This window comes from Pezoporus flaviventris, unplaced genomic scaffold (assembly GCF_033815535.1).
Source record: "Pezoporus flaviventris isolate CSIRO_AGI_PZ_B2104156 unplaced genomic scaffold, CSIRO_AGI_Pfla_v1 ptg000030l, whole genome shotgun sequence".
NCBI lineage: Eukaryota > Metazoa > Chordata > Aves > Psittaciformes > Psittacidae > Pezoporus > Pezoporus flaviventris.
Genome location: NW_026892578.1, coordinates 4,904,321 through 4,925,186, shown reverse-complemented (window position 1 = coordinate 4,925,186; position 20,866 = coordinate 4,904,321). Strand labels below are relative to the sequence as shown.

The window sequence follows — 20,866 nt, the reverse complement described above, 5'->3', positions numbered from 1 at the left end:
CTCTCAGCAGTGGCCCACGAGGAAGTCCCTCCGAAGCCAGCAGCGGGAAGCAGGGCCCTGAACCCCGCAACACTGCCTGCTCCTGAGGCGAGGCTGGTCTGCGCCTGCCAGGGGAGCAGCACCCGGCCCCTGAGGCGAGCGCAGGCCGCCGCCGTGCCAGATGGGCACCCCGCGCCCAGCTCGGCCCCACAGCGCCCACCCGCCAGCGGGACCACCCGCCAGCGGGACCACCCGCCGCAGTCGCGGCCCCCGGCCCGGCCATCACCCGGCGTCGGGCGCGGGCGCTACCGGGCGTCGCCGGCGCTGAGGGGATAGGCGAGGAGGCTCATGGCCTCGCCGCAGGCAGCCTCCACCTGCCGCACCTGCTGCCGGCTGAGACGCTCCCGCCAGGCGTGGATGGCCTCCCGCGCGTCGCGGGCGGAGATGAGGAAGGGCCGGTCTGAGGAGTAGGCGGCGCCGCGGGTCATGTTGAGCACGAAGTCCTCCAGCGCGGGCGGTACGGACAGCCCGGCGAAGCGGAGCAGGCGGCGCAGCTGGGCGCGGGGCTCCCGCACCAGGTCCTCGTAGCGTAGCTGCGTGTAGCGGCGGCGGACCCAGGCCGGGGCGCGGCGGGCTAGGAGAAGGTCGCGGAGCCAGGCCTGGCAGATCACCTCCAGGGCGCCGCCGAGGAAGAACTCGGCGCGGTGCTGCGGCGCCCGCCCGCCGCCCAGCATGCCGGACAGCTGCTGCTGGGGGTGGCGGAGCGTCCCCCGCGGCTCGGCGCGGTGCCGGCTGCGCAGCACCTGGATGCTCTCCCGCAGCAGCGCCTGCCGGGCCTTGAGGCGGGAGTTGTGGACGGCGCGGGGGTCGCGGAAGAGCTGCACCACGCGCAGGTTGAGGCCGGGCTCCCGCAGCAGCGGCAGCAGGGCGCTCAGCTGCAGCAGCCGTACGTCCTTAATGACCACCACCGGGTACTTGCGGCACTCGGCCTCCAGCTCCCGCAGCGCCCGCGGCGGGCACGTCTCCTCGCAGGCGGCGCCGTCGACGAGGCCGATCTCTCCGCGAGCCCGCGGAGCGCCGGAGCAGAGCGGCGGCGAGCAGATCACCTTGTTGGTCCTCCAGCCGAAGATGCTGGTAGTGGTGAGGTTGTCGGCGGCGGGCTGGGCGGGGGCCAGAGGGTCGCGGGGGCCGGGCGGCGCGGCGTAGAGGTGCAGGACGGAGAAGTCGCATCGGAAGAGGGCGCGTAGCATGTCGCGGAGGGCGCCCTGCAGGCTCAGCGCGTCCCCTGGGTACAGGGCCTGCCACAGGTGCCACATGGGCTCGTAGAGGTAGAAGACGTCGGGGTGCTGGTTGAAGAGCTCCCCGAGGAAGGAAGACCCCGTGCGCCAAGTGGCGTGCAGGTATATGTGCCGCTTCCCCGCCGCGCTGCCGTTACCCGCCGCTTCGTCCCCCTCCTCGTCCTCCTCGTCCAGCGGCGGCTGCTGCTGCTCCCAGCCCCACTCGCTCAGCGCCTCTTCCAGGCTGGGGCAGCGCCGCAGTAGCGGCTCCTCGTCAGTCCGCCCGCGCCGGGCCCCGTAGTCCAATGCGTAGGGCACCAACAGGAGCAGCACCAGCGTGTATAGCACCAACACGGCGGCGAAACGGCGGTGCTCGCTCCGCCACCGCCGGCGGCCCTTCATCGCGGGGGGCTGCTTCGGACCGCCGGAGCTCCGACGACCCTCTGACTGCCGGAGGAAGGCTCTTCGCGAAGAGGCAAAGTTAGCGGCGGCGGCCCGGCCCGCCCCGCCGGGGAGCACGCCCACGGGCACGCCGGACAGGCTCGGGGCTGCTGGCCCCGCCGCACGCCCGCCCTCGCCGCCACCTCCTCTTCCTTCGCCTTCTGCTGCTCCTCTTCGCAGCGCGATGCGGAAGCGTCCGCACCTGCCCCCGCCGCCGCCTGAGGAGCCGCCGCTGGCGGCGGGGCGCGGGCTACTGCCGCTGAGCGGGGCTCCACGCCGGCCCTCGCTCAGCCTCTCTCCCTCCCTCCCTCCCTCCCTTCCTTCCTCTCTGCCTCCTCCCCCGGGCAGGGCCGGAGGGGCGGGCTCGGCACCTCGGGAGTCACCTCCGCCCGACAACGGGCGCACCGCTAAGAAGGGCTGTTATCCGGGACAGGCACCGAGCAGCTGAGGGTGTCCAGAGGATGGATAACAGGTCCTGTTACCCACCAGTCTCCCGAGAAAAAAGCACGCTACGGTAACGAGGTGCGAATGTATTTTTAGGGCGGATAACAGCTATTAAAATCTGCAGCGGGTTTCAGAGATGCTGCAGTTCGGCGCTGTAGAGAGCTGCGAGATTTCTCAGCCACGCTTTTGTCTGTGTGTGCGTGCAGATGGGGTACAGACATCTCCATCGTGACTCACTGCTCCAGTTTATACATCTAAAAGTTTTGTGTCTGCGTGGGCTGGCACCCTTTGCATCTGGTAGGAAGAAATGGGCACCCATTCAACCTGTCTTGGGTGCTTGACAGCCTTCTGATAACCCGTTATTAACTACAGTAGGAGCATAACATTACCGGCTCAGGCTTAGACTTCGAGATTTTTTAGACATCTAAGATTAGTCTAAATAAATCTCGTGTGGTATGGAAAGTCAAAAAGAGGTTGGCGTCAGGTGTTTCAATTCAAATGTGTAGTCTTAAAATCTCCAGCCCAGCCCCAGCCTGACCTTGGAAGATGCTCACAGGAAGACATGGACCATGATCCCATGTTTCTAGTTAAGGTTCCTGTCAGGAAAGCACTGTGCCTGTCCTGCTGATGGTGTGGCAGGGGCTGCTGACTCTCCTAACCTTTAGGCACTGGATGGCATCCTTTTTAAAACACTGCTAATATTTAAGGATGGCATGCAGAGTGAATTCAGTGAGGATAACACAATTCTCACTCTCAGTGTTTGATGCTTTGACTCCCAGAAGAGTCTATGCAGTATGTGTGCACCTGTGGTAAGGCACAGGATACAACCTTGGTCAACCACATCACTTACAACAGAGCACAGACATGACCCACTAGTTTACATAGGTTCTAAAAATGCTCCTTCTATAGTATAGATATATAGATAGGGAGTGTGCAGCTGCTGCACATAGCCTGAATGTCTAGCTGTTAAAGAATAATCAGATTTCAAATCAGGCAAAATACAAGGAGCACAAAGCAATGAGAGGGGAAAAGCATGCTTCTCTTCTGTCCAGGTGGGGAGCCAGCAGTCTGCCTGCTAACACTTTACTTGGCCTCTGTTAAGTAAGTGTTAAAGACTGGGCTTCCTGTAGTTTATGGTGTGCTGAGTGGGTAGATGGTGCCAAACAAGACTTACAGGCTCCTGAGCAGAAGAATGTAGAAATGATGGCATTGGAAAGGAAATTCTGCCCCAGCATAACATTTCACTACTTATATTCATAATGGCTTTGGGCTTTCTAAACAGCGAGATACACCAGTGTGAATTTCAGCTCTGATTCTGTATAGTCCAGGATTTCATCCAGACCCTCAAGCAACCAAAGGAGGACAACAGAATAAAACCACACTTGACAAAACCAGATCACAGTCTTGCCAGAAAACCTTCCCCAGTCCAAGGAACATGGATAGCAAGTATTTTGAGATATGATATTTATGATATGATATGATATATTTTGAGAGGTATACCCAGTGCAAATGACTTCTGGTATCATGCAAAATAGTAATTTTGGCAGATTTACCAGGATGAGATCCTGAGAAATGCAGATGAGAATGGATAAATTCTGAGCTGCTAAGGTTTCCCTTTGTAAGACAACAGTTGGCAGTAGCATGAGTATCATCGCTGACAAAGAAGCTGGTTTGTTTCTATGACATGTACTTATCTAAAAACTAAAATTAAGGCCTTAAAATGGCCTAACTAAAGTGAAGCTGTCTTGAAAAGAAAGACATCTCACAGAGTAAGATATTTTGCCTGACAAATAAGAAACCATAGAAATAAAACTACCTATGTGTTATGCTGATTTTTTTTTTCAAACTACAAACTTCTGCGGCAAGTGGTCTGGAAAAAGGGAAAGTCCCAAATCACTTTACCACAGGCCATATCTATACTAATATAAAAACACGCCAGTTGTTAAAAGATTATCAAACCAAAAAGAATTACAGTGTTTTGTTCCGCATCTTCACATTGGTTCCTCTACTTACAGAGGATTAGCCTGTGTTTACTGTTTTTGTTTTGGGTTAGGGGTTTTTTTGGCATGGGGAAATTCCCGCAAAGCCGGTATTCATTCTGCCACCCAGCAGGTGCCTGAGCTGGGCTTAAAATCCGTGAGCTCCAGCTTTCCTGAGGGGTCACAAGGAGTGACCAATTGGAGCATTGGCAAGCAGATTGTTGGTCCAAATGGAGCTGGGAAGAGAATGACTTTGATTTTTCTTGCTTTTCAGTTCTGCATTAATTTATTCTCTGTTCAGCACAAATTAGGGGGATGATTTTCCCTCATTAGGCTTTTTCTATCAACCATAAAGACATGATTTACACATACAGGTAATCTTCTGCATCTCCTTCTGAAAGCAGAACAATTCAGTACCCAAGAGAGGCAGCCAGGTTCTTTGTCATTGATCTGCGAAGCAGCCTGCCCACTTGGCATCTAGCTCCTGCTATTTCTTTGCAATAATTCTGAGCTTTATGTTATTTTATAAAGGGAGGGGAAAAAAAGAAAATAGGCATAACATGTTCTGCATTGTTTAGTATAGCAGTATTTCATTTCTAGTTTCCAAGCTTGTTATTGAAAGTACTGGCTGTTTTTAATCTAACATAACATTGGCTTCCTGTGTATTATCTCTCTAACTTAATTTTTGCTCTTCCGTCTCCCATGGTACTTCTACTGACAAGAAAGATAGTAAATGCTGGAACAATGCATTTCTGCCTCAGAATCATTTTTATCTTCTCAGCAGAGTTTTCAAAAGAGACCTAGTCGCCTCTGTAGCTAGCTCTCTTTCAGCTCTCACATGCTCTTGTCACTTTCAAAGAGCATTTTGTGATTAAAAATAGCTTGATGAGTTGATAAAATTAAATATGCTTTGCACAGGGAGCACCGCCCTCAAACATCCTGGCTGTTAATGTGCTCTCTGTTTGCATATACTGTCACTGACAGGCTTCAGCCAAAAAGAAGTCCATGGTTAATGGCAGCATTAAAAGCTTCAAGAAGGCAACAAATGAGGACAACATTTTTATTTTTGAAGTTGCTTTGTCATCAGATGTTCCAACATGTGCAGTGCCACATGTTTCACATATGCAACCAGTCTTGGTAGCTCACATTCCAGAAGGGACATGTTGAGAATAGTGGGATGGAGAAGCTGGTCCAGGCGAGATGGATGGCACAGAAGGGAGTTTTCGCAGTGGACTTCCCCCTGAAGTGAATCAGAGACTGAGTGCCTGCTAAAGGTCAGAAATATCACAGAAGTTTTGGGAGACTCAGTGGAAATGTAGAGGATCTGAAGAAAGTGGAAAGTCAGACAAGAAGAGAGGAGGCTTCTAGCACAGGGGCTGGTGAGCAGCTGTGTGGAAGGGGCTTTAGATGCAAAGCTACATGCAGAAGGTGATAATTCAGCTTTCTGCACATACATTTGATGTCATTCCCCCGTACCTGCAAGAAAGACAAGGAAATGGGGCAGGAAAACTGTAACTTTGGCAGCTCTCTTGGTGTGTGTACTTCTGCTAGTTAAATTGGCACAAGTCCAGACCTCTAGGTTTCTCTGTGGGCTGATCTGAGAGAAGCCAGGTATATACAGCTTCAGGTCTTGGTTATTACACTCAAGTAATCACCATGCAAATGCCACCCAATGGCTCTCTGCAAAAAAAGCGGGAGCAGCGGGAAGGCATGGGACACCTCAGTGCCCCTCCAGACTGATGGAAGCTGATGTTTGAGTTTAGGAACCAACAGCACATGTAGAGTCAGAAGGGAGAGGGTGTGTCTCTCCTTTCTCCTGAATTTCTCCAGTTATTCCTAACCAAGAACTGGTGACGTTGTAAAGTTTGGCATAGTTAGTTGCTGCTCTCCGTTGCCTGACATAACAGCCAGGCACAGAGCACAAGCTGGGGAAGTGCTCAGACAAAGCCCAGCACTACAGCCTGCTTTTGGGCTAAGGGATGTTTGTTCACACGGTCCTGCATTGCTGAACTGGCTGCAGCAGCCTGATGGGTACCCAGCTAGAGGAGCTCTTCTCTGCCTGAGAGAAGCAGGTACACTTCATTTCCACTGCTGAGGTTTTTTTTTTTAAATGAAGCTATTACTAATATACTGTGCTGCAAGTATTAGAGTAGGGATTGTCTGTGGTTTTCCAAGATGTGTCTTTTCCAACAATGTGATATCTGGGTGGAAAAAATGGGGGAAAAAAAATATTGAAAGCAGGTTTTTTGTTTGTTTCAGTTTAAATTTAAAACATGGTTCCTTTTATGTCATCTGATCTTGTGAGCTCCTCTAACTTCCTCCAAGAAAGGAAGATAATGCCCTCATTGAAGGTGATAGAAAATGCTGCTAGGAAATGCAACAAGAAAATGCAGGAGGTGGAAGGCAGGTCAAAGCAAATTATGTATTTGTTGAGGTTCAAGAGGAAGTTCAAAAGGAAAAATCTGTTATTATTTATAACAGTGGAAATTTTGATAAATCAGTTGCAATGAAACAAGAAAACCTCTATCCCATGATCCAACTCAGTGCTAATGTAACTTGAGTCTTTCAAAATTATGCCAAGTATGGCTCCAATCTGAAGTCTTTAAGCATTTCCCCTGCAGAGTGTGCTCTGTTATCCCATTAGCAGTGAGACAGTCATGACACAGCCCAGAAACAGGCTTACGCTGCACAAGTAGCCAGCACCTCCATTGAGCCTCCCACTGCTTGGCAATTTACAGTAGCTGCTGAAGAAAAATGATTCCAATGGTAATGTGTTTGGGGTCTCAAAGCTTCGAGTGCACAGAGTGCCTCAACACTAAAATGCGTGGGAAATAATTGGCTTTAATGGAAGAAATCACGATCCCTTTTGTATTTTCTTTCTTTGTCACAGACTTACTATTGCTGAATTAGAGATGTTGATTAAGAATAACAGAAAGCTTTCACAACTCAACAAGTTAAGCCTTTGTGTTGGCATAATTAGGGAACTAAATCTTTCACAGCTCAGTCAAGCGAAGAAATGAACTAGAAAATTTGAGACCTATTTTTAAACGAGGATTATTTTTTCTCCAAAACCCCCTCTGTGACAGTCATCATAACAAAATACTTGCAGCTCTCCTGTGCCTTCATGCTGCAGCACTTTCATGCGCAGAAATCATTTTTGGACCAAAAATCTATCTGCCTTTTTATTAATTTCAAAAATCCATATTGGCATGTGCAAATGCAAATGCTGAGGGCTCAGTCACTGCACCTATCTTATAAATTTGTCCCATTAAGTCTTCAAAGATCATTTTGTTAATCCAGACTTTCTGATGCAAATGCTTTCCAGGAGACATTACTGTGCTTGTACGGGAGAAAGACAAATGCCATAATGTATAATTCACGTGAAATTTATTCTTGTATGTGCTTGTGACAACTGATCTAACTTTTATGAGGAAAATGTTAGTGGGCAAAAGGGTAGCGATTCTGGGAAACTCCTGGGTTCCTGGAACCTCTAGGAACCAGTTTGGCTCCCTGGTTGTCATTACTGGTTATTAATGAGGAAGTCTTCCCGGGGTATGTTATGATGTTAATTGGGGTTTCCCAACTTGAATGGGAGTCAGCAGCCCACAGTTTCTTTTCTTCAGCCTCCTAATAGGTGCCACAGATTTAAAAAATGCTGCCAGTCTCTTGCTTCGGGGTCTTCACTGTGAGCTTTATAAAACCTGGCCAAAGGGATCACAGCATAACTAAGCAGCTGCAGCACAACGTTTATTTACTGATGCATCTGTATGCATAAAACACAGTACGAAAACTATTTTGGTTTGATCATAACCTTTATCAACAAGGAACTTGCACACTGGCTAACCACACTTCCTCAGGCTCTGCAGGACAACTGTGCTTAGGTTTCCAGTGCCACCATTTCACTTGGTGGCTCCCAAACAGAGGTCTTTGTGAGTCCAGCTGATGCTGAGCCCAATTGAGCTGATCATAAACTGCCAAATATCAGTAGTTTTAAAAGGAAATCTTCATGGTTGAGGTTTAAAACAAACTCTTACTACATATAGTTTATTATATTAAAAACTGGAAGAAATAAGTGGGTTTTTTTATGTGTGAGGACAACAGAAGATTTCCTTGTAGGACCCCATGCATGCTTACATATGTGCAGACTCATGCATATCTGAGAATCCCTATAACAAACAGACAACTGCACAGATGTGCTCATCAGCTATCATGGGTATTTTACACCTACTCATTCTATCAAGTTTGTAGTTGTCAGAGGTAAGAGAGATTTGCTGCTGTCTGCAGCCCCAGAACTGGTGCCTGCTACTTGCACTTCTCATTGTCAGGACCAAGCTTAGGTGAGAGTAGGAAGCAAAAGGAGCCATTAGCTATCAGCGCCCTGGCAGAAAGAAGTGATTAGAACACAATGCTTACACAAGTTTATTGTGAAGGGGGGACTGCTTAAATTTATACTTGGCAGGTTTTGATATGCAAATATCAATTGTCATGCTCTTTGCTGCTTTAGACCATTTAATGCAATTTTAGGTTTGATACGACTGTGAAAATTGTTTCAGAAAATTTACCAAAGCTTTAGCATGGAAATCATCCACTCTTCTGCTCTCAGAGGAGTTTCACTCTTACATTACCTATTAGAAAAATAAAGAGAAAACCCACAAACCCAATTCATGAAACAAGTGGGTGAACAGAAGAAAACCACACAGTAAAAGGTCATTACAGGATATAGCGGCTGATTTACAGATGGGAGATAACTAATGTTCTAGCTGAACAACAGAAAAACAGCCTTTGGGCTGATTATAGAAATGTTCTGGGAAAACCTATCTCTCCACCTCCTGGAATTATCCTCTGTCTGGGCAGGCTTCCCGCATCATTTATTAGCTACTTGACTTGGCTGTATGGAGAAGAGCATGTAGGCATTACTGGTGGAACAGGTCATATCAGGCTGTTCCAGCTTGCTGGCCATGAGGTTCATCAGCCAAAGTTGGAGCATGTGTTTGAACTCCCTATACCTTTGCTCTTCTTACAGGAAACTTTACTGTAGTTTCCTTTGCTGTATTTTGGTGGTATTAGTTGGCTTTTCTTTGTCCTTCCTTCATTGTCCTCAGTGAAGCCTAAAGCCTAAACCCTTTTTTTGTTTATCCTCCTCCTGGATGGCCCAGTCACCCAACCTGCCCAGGCAGGAGCTACAGAGAGCTGTTCACATTTGTCTTGGTACTGGGAAGAAATGGAAGGAAGCCCCTACTTTACATCTTGCTTTGACAAATCGCCATACTTTGTGGTTTTAATGTTTGGGATTTTTGTGTGTGTGTGATTTCCCCTTCTACATGCTGTTAGGAAACACCCCTCGAAAACACTGCACAACTACTGGTAAAACAGGCAGAAAATTTTACTACATTTTCTAATATTTTAAGTATTTGAAATTGTTACCACAGCTGCTGCCATCTGAGGTCTGATGAACATAAGTTTCCTCAAGCAGGGTACCTGATTGGGACCTTTCCTGACTGATGGATCTGGGCTGGGCTTAGGTGGCACCCAGGGCCACAAGCAAGTGGCGGAGCTGGGCAGGGCCATTGGGTGCCAACAGCAGGCCAACACTTTGTAACTGAGAGTCTTCTGTACTCTTGGCTTTCATTTCTGCCAAGAGTGAGTTCAAAGGATGTGCTCGACACCCACCTACATCTGGGCTGTCTCACTGCTATAAGGACCAGGCTCTCCCACCTGTACTCACTAATGATAGCTAAAAGAATCTACTATTGACGTATTGTCTGTATATGCACAAAGTAAGCATAACACAAACATGAGTGTCCTTGATGCTTGTACAGCTGTATTGCAAGGCAGGTAGGGTGACGCTTGAGTATTGGAACTGAGTAAAGTAACTTCTCCGCCACAAAGAGTCTGCTTCTAAACTGAGCAGAACCAGGTAGCGAAAAACCCCCTTTACATTTCGCCAGTTTGGGGGTTTATCTGCTTGGTCTTCCAAACAGGTTTCACACATCTCAGAGTCTACTGAATGGCTTGAAATAAAGGTGGTCCTTAGCAGTGGTATCACCTCACTTTTTCAATAACTCAGCTACAGCAGACTTAATGAGTACTGGGGACTTTCTTTGAGGCTCTGGTTTGAGCCATTGTCTGAGGGACACTTCCAGAATACACAGACCCAGTCAGGAGTACATGGTCCTCCTCCAGCTATCTGATCCCTGGTGTCCCAACTTACTGACAGTCATCAAGGATATTAGCCAATTCAGCCATGCCTAATACTTTAGGAAACTTTAATCTCAGTTCTCTCATTCTTGATCTGCTTTCTTTGTTGCTCTTCCTATAAAACTTCTTTTTGTTTTTTATGTTTTTATGATTTACAGCATAAACTGTCTTCTCCCAATAGGATCTTGGGCTTTGATGTACCACACCTTAGGTACCAACATAAAGGTTTTGTAGGGAAATGTAAATTACCACTTTTCACAGTAGTTCAGCTTTACTGACTTCAGGGGTTGCTTGGGGATTGCTCACTATCATCCCTCCTTTTATGGGGAAGCCTGGCAGTTATTCTGCAAGGAAGTCAAATAGATCAGCTTGCTTAAATGTTTTGTCTGGTATCTAAGATGACCCGTGCCTATTTACTCACTTAATTTATCTTTATCCTGTGGAGTCCTAAAAAAAATAAAGAAATAAAAGAAGAGTTTCTCTTTAAAGGGCTGCTGTGAAAACAATTAAAGTAATTAAGATTATCTGTGTTTGTGTTAAGAGACCTGTCTTCCTTCCCTCCCTTGCCCAAACAAGAGCTCCCTGTGATCTGAGTTCCAGCCCTACATGTTTCGGGACAGAGTTTTACTGCCTCAATCGCAATTCCTTCTGCCCAATAACACACTCAAGCAGAAAGCATTTAACTTCTTTTCTGACTTAATTAATGATGCCTCCAACTGACTCGTGATGAAAGTAAAATTGGTGTCAACACCTAACTGTATGGCTTTGTGGCTTCTGCTGCTATTGAATGAGATCATAGTCAAGAAAATGAAATTAATTTGATACATCTAATAGATTATAGTGACATGTCTCAATGTCAGTTTTCAAATGATGGATGCTCATCAGTCATCTTCACCCTCATCAGCAATCAGCAGGTAAGTAGATAGCTTCTCAGCTGAAAAAATACACAGGTTTCCACTGTAATACCAAACATCTTAAACAGTATTTACAGGATTGTCAGCAGCTTTCTAAAACAGTATGAAAGGATTTTAAAATTCAAAATAGATTGATCTATTTCAGTTCGGAAAAAAACAGACCAAATGAATAGCACATGGCTGATATTTCAATCCTATTTTAATTTGCCTATGAAACTGGACTGCTGTCTTTCTATTATTATTTTGAGATGTGTAATTTTGCAGTTCAGGAATACAAAAAATTCATTTTTTCAGTCATAGCTTTTTTTTAACAGACTAGCACAAATGACTTAAAACCAGAAAACAGTATTTCCTGTCTGCACCATGCAGTTCTCCTGCTCATATTAATGCTGCTTTTCACATTATCCCTTTCTGTGTCAGCCTGATCACTGCAGAAGAAACATCCTCAGAAGACAACTCTGGAAGTGGCTATAGGAATCATAAGCTTATGAGCATGAAACAGATATAATTTCAGTTTGGTGGAGTGGTACTCCTGTTACCCGTGTTACCTGTCAACAGAAATATGACTTATTATGTATCTCTGATGTAGAAAGCTGTATTTAGAGGTTGAAATACAGTAACATTAAATCGAGAAAAGTTGTCACCAAAGCCACACTATATAATACCAAGAGTTGCAATATAAACAATTAAAACTTACATTAAAATTAAGCCAGGTTTTGATTTGTTGGTTTGGTTTGGTTTGTTGGGGATTTTTTTACTATGCTTTGCTCAGTACAGTGAATTCAGTATCAAAATCATTCTGTTAATACCAAGATTACATGGAAATGTAATGTTTATATATCCTTATATAAACTCTAAAAATTTACTCTTTTGATCAAGAGGTCTAGACTAGGACTGGAGAATTTTACTGAACAAATAGAAAATGTAGCTGAGCAGCAAAGCAGAACTATTCCTTTTTTAGTCAGAAAGTCAGAACCAGTTGCAGCTCCCTTTAGTTTTTATTATGGTGGCGGGAATATTCCTGTTATTCTCACATTACTGTTACAGAGCCATTAAGATACAAACATTAGCAAAATAGTTTCAGTAAGACTCTTAACAACTCTTAATTAAACAAAAGCACATGACAATCTCAAATCTCTAGGTTATTTTAGGTAGAATAGTTCAGAGACTCTATGAAAATATTTAGGATCTTGTTAAATTTGGGGAATTTTTTCTCACCTACACTTTCCTATGATTGGCCTTGCTGACAGCTTTTTCTCCTCCCCCAGCCCTGCAGAATTCAACTCTAAAAATCACTCTGCAATTCGGGCCCTCCATGCAGCTACGGCTGCAGCGCTGCTGAAGCTTTTCTGAGCTCTGTACTTTGAACTCCTGGTGGCCCACACCATGGTCTGCCCAGGCAGCCTAGACAAACTTAAATTGGCTAGTTGGACTAATGCTTGCTGGACATATACAGACCAATCGCAGAAAGCTTGCTGATCTGCATATTTGCAGCAAATTTGACACCTCTAGAAGATGCTGAGATTTTGTGGCATTACTGCAAGCCTCTTTGGCTGTGTCTGGCTGCTGACATTGGCTAGGCTGTGTATAGATATGTGCCTCTCGTGGCATGTGCAAAGCTGTCACTGCCCTTGTCACAACATTAAAAAAAAAAAAAGAAAAGAACATAGGGATGGATGTTCTTTTGGCAATAATAATAAATGAGTAAAATTAAAAGGTGGGGAAAAGTCAAGGGATCACCTAGTATTTCCCCAGCCCTTGGGACTCTGGAAGGGCAAAGATCAATCAGGTATGAGGCTCATGGCCACTTGAATTTGAAGTAGGTCACTAAAATTGCAATTATTTTTAAGCTAGCAATTGAAAAAGTGCTCACCATTTTCCACATTACAGACTCTGCTGTTCTGTTGTCTTTCTCCAGAAAAACAGTATGATGCATACAAATAGGTTTTTAAGTTCTCCACACTGCCTTATCCCACTGAACAGTCTTAGAAAGATGTTGCCTTGGTTTAGCAGAAGTCACTGCAGAAATTACTGTTAGAGAAGAACATAAAAAAGCCAGCTGCTCAAACGTTGGAAATTAACTGGAAAACTACAAAAAGAATTAATTATTAATTTAGTCATCTCTGCTTTTCCTTAGTATTACCTAAAACCAGATGCCTATCCTTGCTCTCTGTAACAGAGTGGGTGGGTAACTTTCCTGTATAAAACTGGGTCATGGATCACCTGGCTCATTTCTGCAATGTTGATAAAGGAAAACTGCAGGAAAGCTTACCAAAATGAAGCCATTTGATATATGACCTACTCCTAGGCCAGCTTTTTATCTCTCACATAAGCCTGTGCCTCTGCAGCTGTGGGTGATGGACCACCCTGCTGTGGTGCTCATTAGTCCACACCACTTTTACAGTTGTGCAGGCTGGTTGTCACTGGGATTTGGTACCCAAGGCAAGCTTGGCTTGGCTGGGTAACTCCTAAGCTCACATAGGGGTTTGTGGGTGTTATGTTGGTCTTTTAAAAGAATTAATTAAAATCCCACTGCTCAGTTTGAAAAATCCCCTGTGCCAGCAACTTTCCAATTTGGCAACAAACATCTGGTGGAAGTAGCTGGTGGAAATGAAGGAGGGTATCTGCAGACTGCAAAGCATCACATTGTACAGGAGGGTGATTTTTTTTTTGCATGTTTAAAAATATATGACTGTGCCAGCGTCTCATTGTTCTTCTGATACACTCCTATATTTAAGTGAGTTTCAGTTACGAAATGCAAAGGATGCTAGGGATGTTCTGGTTATTTAGGTGCCAAAGATGGTGCAGTGATATACCCAGCACCTGAGTGTGGTCTCAATGTGTGCCTGATACCCTTTGTCACCAGTACTATACACAGTGTATGTAATATTGCAAGTACATAATGGCTTCATGCAGCAAAATGCTGAGCACTCTCAGCTCTCTGTTTCTGCTGAAAGTGAAACATGCTCCTGCTGTGTCAGAAAAACTCAGTTTATATTCTGTTGGATTGAGCCTTACATTAATCTACTACAGTACTTTTATTTTAAGCGCAGTGGTGTAGCTATACGGCTATGCAGCCTTATAAAAAAATAAACCCAGGCTTCATTTAGGAAAATAAAGGTTGGGAATGCCAGCTTTGTTAATTAATAGAAGTTCAGTGTGAGGAACATTTAGGATTTAAATGTGCTAATATAAAGTGCTAATTCAAAGACAAGTGACAGCCACATAGCAGACTCTGTGTTGTTACAGATAAGGTATTAGAACAGGATTTGTGCTATGTGGATGCCATTGCTTTTTCTTTTATACTGCATTACTGCATGCCTGGGACCAGCCATTTCCCATGTCTGATCCTCTCAGTATTTGTTGTCTGTTGGTTTTGACAATAAGGACAAATATGTAGCTCTTTGCAAGAAATGAAAACACTGTAATTAAAAGGACACAATATTAATATCCAGGTTTAAGGATAAACAGGAAATTCAGTGCTCCTCTAGCCATGCCATCTGCTGAGACCTACAGGCAGAGCTTCACTCGTAGTATCTAGAGATAAAACAATTTGTAGCACAGGGGAATAAAAGTATCTCTGCAACAGACAGATTAAACTGCTTTTTTTTTGCATTCTAATCTGTTAATCACGGACAGGGCTTAAGTACAGCTCAAGGCAGACCAGACATTGAATGATTTAATTTTGCTCTCTGTATTGAACCGGATTTAATTTGAAGCTATGCTGTTACCCACTGCTCAGCAGATCTTCAGAAAAATTAATGCCCATAACGAGATCTCTGCAATGAATCAGGGATTGTGTGCTTAAAATGGGTCACAGGGCTGGCCTTGCCAGGTCCCTGTGACAGCAGCTGCATTTATGACAGTCATGCGGGCTAACCTTTGCAGAATTCACTTGAGGGTCAAATTTGGGGGCACTCCATTTAAAGTACTTACCAGCCTTTTCTGGTTTGGTTTGTTTGCTTTTTATTTGTTTAAAAAGAAGTGACGAGGGTCAGTAGCTTAAAGCAACTTCAGCCAGCTCAGAAAGCAGAGAATAAAAATTACAAGTGGGAGTCGTGTTTGGAGGTGAAGGGGTGGAGTAATAAACCCCAGGACAGCTAAGAGGGTGGAAGCTGGTGGCCCTGCCAGCCCTGGAGAGAGTTTGCAGCGATTCCCAGGGAGAAGGCGATGGGCCTCATTTTCAGGAGCTGGAAAGGGCTGGGATGCTGGGAATGCCTAAGTGTGGTCTGGCACCCACAATGCACATAATTGCTGACAGTGTCACAGCAAATCCCAAAGAAAGAGAAACAACCAAACATGGAAGTATGCTTTGGGACAAGGTGGAAAACTAGCTAAATAACAGAGACTGCTAAAGCATGCTGAAAAGAGGCTTCTAATAATTTCAGATTTTTTTCTTTTTTAGTTTCTGGAAGCCTGTGAGCTCCTCCTGCAATGCTGTCACTAACAAAGGCTTTCATGATTATTTTTTTTTCTTTTTTCTCTGTGTATGTGAACGATTTTAGAGATGAGTGCACCTAACACCAAAAGGTTCACTGGCCAGGACTGGAGATGCTGTGCTTCTTCAAGGTAGGGTCAGATATTCATTGCAAGGTGCAGGACAGTGTATTTTAAAGTGATTGTTATCTGCACCACATCCTTGTTGATGCTGTGCACAGAAGAACATGCTTCTGAGACTTACTCCTGATTCACATCAGCCATGCTGTGACATCTGCTGCTGTTCCTTAACTCATCTCACACATGGGACTTGGAAGTGCTGACAAGCAACAAAGCCTGTCTGCTCCTTTGGGGCAGTGACTGTTGGCTGCTGTGAACATTTCTGTTGGCTAGGAACATAAGGAAATATTTTTGTGAGGAATTAAGAAATTAAATGGGACTAACCTAAAATATTCAAGTAAACAGGTCTGTTAGATAATCTACTCCCTCCCCACACAAGCTGGCTTGCTTCATTTAGCACAGTGAAAAATATAGGTATTGCCTTCCATGATTACCTGATTTAAAACTGAACAGCAAAGTGGAGAATCAGATCCCTTGTGAACTGAATGTATCAGGAAAGCAATAAAGAGATTGGATATAAAATTATCAATGCTAACCTAATGCATCCATCTTTCTTTCTCTACCTGTTTCGGAGTAAGACTTTTAATAGTCACCAGGAAGTTGGATGGTTTGTTTTTCCTTCTTCTCTCCTCAATTTCCTCTTAGCCATGTTCGTGGCTTGGTTAAAAAAATGTATTTGCATAGTTTTGGCATACATAGTACATTTCTGGCATACAAATTGGAAAGGAATGCTAACCACCGGAGGGAAAACTGTGTTGTGGAGATGAAAGCATACCACACCTCACAGCCCAGAGAGGGCTATAGCTCTTCAGTATGGTAGGTGGGTTTGGTGGTGGGGTGGGGAAATTAGGGAAACAAATTCTTTATTCACTGTCACTGTACTCCTAAATATTTTCCTTGGGTTTAGTGATAAAATCCTCAAGGCTGAAAATGTTGAAAAGGGAAAGGTCATATAAAGCAATATAAACTCCTTCCTTCTTCTGAGCAGCTATCAGTCCAAGACAGCTTCCATGGATGTCCATCTGTCCAAGCTACTTGCTGGTACTTAGTAGTGTTATGAACAGATGAGAAAGGTTACTTCTGTTTTTTTTTTTCTTGTAAGTTCATGTATGTTTCATTTAAGTATGGAGGACATTTTAAGACATTTTTTTGGGGGTGGGAATTATGGCCATTGTAGGTCAAGGTGTTCCTGAAGGGCCTAGCCAACTGCATTAAAACACAAACCTGAAGAATACTGAAAACCAAGCCCCATGATGATTACAAGGTATCCCATTCCCTCTGTACTGCAATAAGCCTATGGGCAGTTAGATGCTGCATCTGACAGCAGTTGCAGAGGATCGCTTTCTTTTCCTCACACCTCCGTACTTCTTCACATCCTATCTGCCCACTTTAATCTCTGACTCATGAACAGCTTGGAGATGACTGCACTTACTCCTCTGAGTTGATCTATTTCCAGAAATTAGGGGCAGAATGACACTTTCAGGCAAAGAAGGTGATCTCTTCCAAGTTAGTTGCTTCTCTGGCCACCAGAGTCTCCTCAGAAACACACCATTTTGGCTGCCGGCCTCCATTTTACCCTTTTCCTATGGCAGCTGCACATTTACTCCCTCAATCCCAATGCACTTTATATTCTTCAGCACCTCAGACATCAGTTCAGCATCTGTTGGTCCAGTCACAGAGGGATAAAAAAATGATTATCCAGTAATTGGCTCTCATCATGTAAAAAGCTGTTTATTCACTTCCTAAGACCCACAGTTTCAGTCTATCTCTTGTTGAAAGTGGCCAATGGCACAGAGATGAATATCTTAACAAATTAGGGCTATCTGCAATAAGAGCAATTCTTCAGTGAACTTTCCTTTGCTTTTCTATAATCTCTTAATGAGCCCCTGCATGTACTATCATGTCAAAGCTTGCATCTATTGTGGAAGCATTCACAGCTGAGATGATCATCCTCTACAGTTAATGGAGAGAAACTGGCAATTTCAAGGTGCGGTTGTTTCATCTAGGACAAACACCAGGTTTCAAACAGGATGAGTCATGCCCAGAAACATCTGTTGTTCTTCATTGACTGTAAAGACATCCCAATACCAAAGCAGATGTCTGCACTGGGGATGTCGAATCTGAGCCAATTTACCCTCCTCTCTCATTTTTGTATTTGCCTTTTAAAGTCTCCCAACGCAGCTCTATACACTTTGTGGTCTTCCAGCTTGCTGCTGAACTTGAAAATTTCACCCATGAGGATTGGGTCTAATCTGCATTGTTCTGTCTGAATTATTTCACATTTTATAAATGTTTTGAAATTCCAACAAAGTGATGAAGGCAGACTTTTCCCATGCATCTTCAGATCCACTGTTTGCTTACTAGGAGTTCTTACAGAAATCAAAAGGGCCTCTGTGTATTGTCCATACAGGTCAAGCAGGATGAATACAGCACAGTCTGAGAAATCTCTTGGTAGGAAAAGTGGAAATGGAATTCTACCATATTTTAGGCATCTCTGTTCCTACTTACACTCATGCATATCTTCGGTAATTCACTTTCCTCTTCCAGTCAAGTCACTTTTTTCTGCCAGATGAAGAGCAAAGTCCAGTGCTTCTTCCTTTTCACCACCCTTTAAATAAGAGCGATCTGTTTCTACTTGCATTTCCTTGAAAAAACTGTATTTGCTGAGCAATATCCCCCACCTCAGACATAGCTTGTGCACTTAACCGAGTAATTGCTTTCTGGCAGTCTTCTCTGAGAACCTGCTTTCTCTTTTGCAAATGTCTTTCTGTACATTTCCTGTGCATGTGAGAAAGTTTCCAGTGGTTTTGACTGTGCCCCACTCCGTTGATACCCTTAGACTTCAAGATGCAAGATCCTCTTTTTGCATCCAGGAAGACTTCCTCTGAGCCCTGCCTATATGAAGAGCAGATTCAGTATGACAGACAGATGTCTCAGCCTGTGCAGTACAAAACTCTGCTACTGCTGGTTTGCTCTGGAGGCCTGCCTTCAGTAAAGTGAAGCACTCCTCAGCCTCTCCTTGTTTTTCTTTTTTTTTTCTTCTATTATTTTAGTATTAACTTCTTCATGTTTGGACACAGGAATACAATCTGAGCATTTGGTTAAAATTTAAAGTGACCAAGTTGAGCTTTCTTCATAAGAACTTATTCAAGTTTCCAGCAACATTAAAAAAGTTGTATCTGCCCTTAGATAGCAGATTATCTTATTTCTCAGTGTTCAGCTTCCATACCTTAGTTTCATGATTTTTGGAAGCTGCCCCAGTTTATTGTCATCTGCTTCTTGGTCAACAACTTCACTGCATTGCTGACTGAATTTTTTGCTCTTTGTTACAGTTTTTAATTTTCACCTCTTTCCTCTCTGTAAAAATTACTATTATTTTTATAGGTTTCATGATTTATTTAGCCAGTATTAGATTGGGCTGGCTTCTCTCCTACTTTGACTTGCTTAGAAGGCAACTTTTCCACTTCTTTCACAGCTTCTCCTCACATTACTTTCTTCCAGAAGGTAGCAGGGCAGACTCGAAGCGTATGCCGCTTAATACCATAGGTGCAATTTAGTGGAAGTTTGTTTTATTGCTCTCCTCTGAAGTTAGGCCACCTGAGCTATTGCCAGCTCATGCTGAAAATGTTTTCCAATCCAAATGACATTTCCCAGATGACCAGATGAAAAGTAAAATAAATTAAGAAACTAGCAAGCAGATTCAGAAGACAAACAAAACCAAAGAGAGCAACCACAAACTTTATTTGCTACCTGTGTTTGGACCGATTCCCAAAGTCCTCTCCATGTTTTATTCAGCTAGGAGCTGTCAGGACATGTCTGCAGCTGGTTGGAGTCAGGAGCTGATTGCCTGGACAAGCTGTATGTCCTGGCACTAGCCCCTGAGCTACAACCTGCTGTTTACAGCAAAGACCTTCTGATGAATTCCTTGGTGCACTGGTGATTCAGCTGAATATAAACCCACTTTTGGAGAAGTCCTGACACTTCAGTTTTAAACATGGTATTAATTTATTACTCCCCCAATTTCTGAAACATCGTCTCAGATAGCATTAGTTTGTGATCTGCCACTGCACTTTAGAGAGCCCAGGATGGCCACCTGGCCTGACCTCTGTTAGTATCAACAACAGACAATTCACTTACCTTGTGCAAATGCCTCCCTTTTGACAGGGAGGTTAATTAAAAGCTGAATTTATGAGAATCCAAGCATATAAATCTTCTGTATCACAGGCCTCAATAGCTATTTCTTTTACATCTGTTTCAGTGCTACATGAAATTGTTTATTACTAGCTTTAGACAAAGAGTAATTATGATAACTCAGGGATTGTCGCAATTGCATCTTGCAGGATCCCTTTTTTGCTGATAAAGATGACAAGTTTGAAGGGGCTTTTAAGAACTTGGAAGTGATAAAAGTGAGGTGCTCTTCCTTAAAAGGGTCAGAGTCTCTTCTCAGTATTATAAAGCAGAGCTAAGTCCAATGAAAATAAGCAGGTGTTCCTGCTTCAGAAGGATGTTCATGCATACAGTGAACAGGCAGGGCAGGAATTACTTGTCTTCAGACAAGTTAAGTGTTTGTATGGCTTGTGGGACCTATAGGAGTACAAGTTACTAATGTACACCTGATCGTAAGAACAACCTGCAATATACTCTGGAACCCACAACTCTCTACAGCTTTTCTGCTGTTCATGGCAGCAGAAAAGGGGCTCAAAATTGTTAGGATCCATCATGACAAATGATGGCAAAGCCAGACAGCTTATATCCTTTCCCTGAAACCTTGCCAAACTAAACATTCACTCATCCAAAGCCCTTAACTCTCAGAACTTCTTCACCCATAAGTATGCTAAGGCTGTGTACAAGCAAGAGAATTTTTATTATATAAAAATAACCACACTCAGGAACTTGCACAAAAAATACAGAAAAATACAGAGATCAACTTTGACAGAAGCTTATCTGCATCCAACTCCTTTTGTGTGATTTCCAGATGGCATCCATCTTATCACTTGTTATGGAAGTCATGCTGGTGTCCTAAATGTGTCTGTCAATCACCTTGCTGTGCTTAATACTGATGTGGGTTTGTCCTAGT

General features: G+C 44.4%; 1 protein-coding gene across 1 annotated transcript; it reads right to left on the bottom strand.

Moving 5' to 3' along the window:
• Window positions 1-207: 207 nt before the first annotated feature.
• Window positions 208-2,009, bottom strand: CHST7 (carbohydrate sulfotransferase 7). The gene has a single exon (XM_061459762.1). The coding sequence runs from the start codon at window positions 1,656-1,658 to the stop codon at window positions 285-287; it is 1,374 nt and encodes a 457-aa protein (XP_061315746.1). The 5' UTR covers window positions 1,659-2,009; the 3' UTR covers window positions 208-284.
• Between the last annotated feature and the right edge of the window lie 18,857 nt (window positions 2,010-20,866).

Excerpts from the sequence above, each read along its gene's own strand:
- CHST7 (XM_061459762.1), bottom strand. The coding sequence starts at position 1,658 with ATGAAGGGCCGCCGGCGGTGGCGGAGCGAGCACCGCCGTTTCGCCGCC.